At 35.5% G+C, this 3,688-nt stretch overlaps 3 protein-coding genes across 3 annotated transcripts in view; all 3 read right to left on the bottom strand.

Moving 5' to 3' along the window:
- Positions 1-87: 87 nt before the first annotated feature.
- On the bottom strand, positions 88-501 carry NAEGRDRAFT_72680 (uncharacterized protein; the record flags this gene model as incomplete). The annotated part of the gene is made up of 1 exon (XM_002672157.1): positions 88-501. One exon carries the CDS (start codon positions 499-501, stop codon positions 88-90), a length of 414 nt encoding a protein of 137 aa, XP_002672203.1.
- A 91-nt stretch (positions 502-592) lies between these two features.
- On the bottom strand, positions 593-2,542 carry NAEGRDRAFT_72679 (LRR_RI domain-containing protein; the record flags this gene model as incomplete). The annotated part of the gene is made up of 1 exon (XM_002672156.1): positions 593-2,542. One exon carries the CDS (start codon positions 2,540-2,542, stop codon positions 593-595), a length of 1,950 nt encoding a protein of 649 aa, XP_002672202.1.
- A 212-nt stretch (positions 2,543-2,754) lies between these two features.
- NAEGRDRAFT_72678 (uncharacterized protein) overlaps positions 2,755-3,688 on the bottom strand; it is a gene marked incomplete at both ends in the record, with an annotated part of 12,659 nt that continues 11,725 nt past the window's right edge. The window contains one exon of the mRNA XM_002672155.1: positions 2,755-3,590. Coding sequence (XP_002672201.1) covers positions 2,755-3,590 — 836 coding nt within the window. The remainder of the gene's footprint in view (positions 3,591-3,688) is intronic.

Here is a 3,688-nt window from a genome sequence, read left to right as displayed (position 1 = left end):
AACATCCACAAATATATAATTCCAAATTCATCCATTAATATGAAGATGAGAGTATTGTAGATGAATTAATATTATTAATTTAAATTATTATAATATTACAAACCTAGCATGTCCACATTGAGCACACATCTTTCCTTTTTGCATATTTACATCTGTTCTCACCAATAGTAATAACTTTTTAGGATCGTCATCCTCTTCGTCAGAGTAGTCTTCACCCGATTCCTCTTCATCAAATTCATCATCATCATCACCTTCATCTTCCCAATCCTCATCATCATTTTCTTCCTTCTTTTCTATTGTTGTTGTTGATGATGCTTCTGGAGTTGTTGTTGTTGTGGTGGTAGTGGTTACAGGTTCTACATTAGATGGCGTTGAAGTGGAAACAATCTTCTCCTCATCCTTCCTCTTCAATAATAACCACTCACAAAACTTGACCGATAAAACACCCACAGCAAAAGAAGAAAGAATTAGTGGCAAGGAAGCTCTCGACAAGTTTTCCATTTTTTTTATGACCGTTACGAAAAATATTTTCAAATTTATTTTCAGAAATGAAATTTGATTTTAAATAATAATAATAAATAATGGAAAGTGATTAGATGGAATAACTTAGACCAGAGAAGGCAGGACTGGCTAAAACTTGAAGAATTCCTTCAGGGGAAATTTCACTATATAAAACTCTCAAGGTGTGAAGTTTAAAAATGGCTGGACTTGTCAAGTATGGAATGGCTTCATCATTGAAAGTATTCTCGAACATGATTATCTCAACAAGATTCTTTGCTCCTTTGTGGTTAGCCAGAACTTTGGCTGATTCATTTCCTAACTCATTGTAACTAACACACAAATCTAACAAGTTATTGAGATTTGAATTGAGGAGCATTTCAAATCCTTCATCTCCAATCTTATTCTGTTGAATTCCATGGTTTTTGCTGTCGCCTCCACCAGCACCATCCAAATTTAAACTATTCAAGTTGGACATGTGGGGACTTTCAACAAGATATTTGATTCCTTCCTTAGTTATTCCATTAATTTCAAGATCTAATATTCTCAAATTTGACAAGTGAGGATTTTTAACAAGTTGAATAAGTCCATTATCTCCAAGCAAGTTATATTTCAAATCCAAATGAGTTAAGCTTTTCAAATTGGAATGACATTCTTCTGGTGATGGTATTTCTTTGATAGCATTGTAGCCAAGCAGCAATTTTCTTAAATTGTGCATGACATTATTTGTGAAAAGGTTTCTGAAACCTTCATCTCCAAGTTCATTGTCGTAAAGATCAATGATGGTTACATTTCGTAAATATTCACATGAATTAATTAAGGATGGAACACGGCTTTTAAATGTTATAGATTCAAATTTGCTCAAAATATCAGACAAGCCATCCTCTATTTCAAATTTTGGGTTGATTTTGGAAACTTTGTTATCAACCAAGTTTGTCAATATCTTTCTGTAATTCTTTCGATGTCCAGAACTTATGGAAACATCAATGTTCAAATTAATTCCTCTCTTCTTGGCAGTTTGTGCAATAGTGAGAACAACACTCTCATTAAATACATTATCCATTAGTGATAGAGTTTCAATTCCTGACAAGTAATTACTATCCTGGAACTGGTCAAAAGTCTTGAGCCGACATCGATCCATAATCAAGGTTTTCAACTTTTCGCATGATCGCAGGTCTGAAAGAATGCTTGTTGCATTAACATTTGAAATATCAAGATAGGTCAATTGGGGTAACTTGTCCAAAACAATCTTTTTAAAACTTCCATCCACTGATACTCTTACTAGATGGAGTGTTTTCAATTTTTTCAATTTGTTACACAATACTTCTAAATGTTCGTCCAATATGGCCGTAAATGATAAATTTAAAGCCTCCAAGCTGAGCTCTGGAATTGAATCCCCTTGAAGGATATATTGATCACAATTAAGACCACAATGTGATACATTCAACTCTTTCAAATTACATGGTAAATTACGGATAAGATTAGTAAATTCAATCATTTCAATATGATTATATTCTAAATCCAAATATTTCAAATTTTCTAGGTTGGATTTGTTGTTTGCCAACTTTTGAATAGCTTTATCTGTAAGACAACATCTCGCTAATCCCAATCCAGTCAATTTGGACACCAATTCAACATTATTCAACAAGTAATCGAGCCCCTCTCCATGAATAGTACATCCATTCAATATCAATTCTCTCAAATTCATTAAATATTTACTTTCTGCAATTAATTTGGCTCCATAACTTCCGAAATTATTAAAAGACAAATTCAAACTCTCCAATCTCTCCAAATATTGGCAACTCAACAAATCTTCAACATTAAATCGGATCAAACAATTATTATCTGCCTTTTTCTCAGAATCATCCTTGAGAGAAATTCCATAATTCCTCATTCGGAGATTGGCAGAAAAATCCAATGTGAATGAAACTCTTCTGGCATTCTCTTGAAATTGTTTCGAAACTAGTAAACAATTTTTCAACAAATCCAACGATGGAACAAAGGTGAGAATGTGAAAGAGACAATCATCATGGATGTAAACCATTTTTTTTTTGATGAGGTTTTTTCTTTCAAATTGACATTTCAAGTTTGGTTATTTGTTTACAATAAATGTAATTTTCATTAGATCAACACGATTTAAAACTTGTGGGATGGTTTTGAAGTTGGATGGTTTACCTTTTGCTCAACACAATATCTTTTTTACAACGCATATATTATTGTTCTTAGACCTTTAGATAAAATTATTTATTTGGTTAATTAAGGACACATATATTTGTTACAACCACATTGTTGACATTGTGCACCACAATAGTAAGGACCAATACAGACACAAGCACCACTCACACATCTACCTTGACCCCAGGAACAAACACTTGGATCAGAAGCTGGAATACCATAACAACAATTACTACAAGTTTCACAGGCAGCTCCACTCCAACCAGAATTACAGGAACAGGTATTTGGCCCAGTGCAGGTTCCGTGTCCATTACAATTATTGGTGCATGAAGGTGTTTGACACAAGTTTCCAGTCCATCCACTACTGCAAGAACAGCTTTCTGGACCAACACAAGTACCACGTCCATTGCAGGTTGAGCAGACAGGTGTTTGACAGAGATTTCCAGACCATCCACTGTTACATGAACAACTTTCTGGACCAACACATGAACCTCTACCATTACATGTTGAACAAACAGGAGTTGTACAAGTAGCACCACTCCAACCTGAATTACAGGAACAAGAACCAGGTGAACTACAAACGCCATTACCACAACCACTTGAACAAACTGGAGTTGTGCAAGTTGTGCCAGACCATCCAGAATTACAAGTACATTTTCCAGGAGCACTGCAAAAACCATTACCACAGCCACCAGAGCAGACAGGTGTTGAACATGTTGTGCCAGACCATCCAGAATTACAGGAACAAGTACCTGGTGAGCTACAATAACCATTTCCACAACCACCTGAACACACAGGAGTAGTACAAGAGGCACCAGACCATCCAGAATTACATGAGCAGGATCCTGGTGAGCTACAATAACCATTACCACAACCACCAGAGCAAACAGGAGTTGTACAAGTAGCACCACTCCAACCTGAATTACAGGAACAAGAACCAGGTGAACTGGCATATCCATTTCCACAACCACTTGAACAAATTGGAACACTACAATCAGATCCACTCCATCCACTG

The sequence above is a fragment of the Naegleria gruberi genome (assembly GCF_000004985.1).
Source record: "Naegleria gruberi genomic scaffold NAEGRscaffold_55, whole genome shotgun sequence".
Classification (NCBI taxonomy): domain Eukaryota; phylum Heterolobosea; class Eutetramitea; order Acrasida; family Naegleriidae; genus Naegleria; species Naegleria gruberi.
The sequence above is the reverse complement of the archived record's forward strand: the minus strand, read 5'-3'. Positions and strand labels throughout refer to the sequence as shown.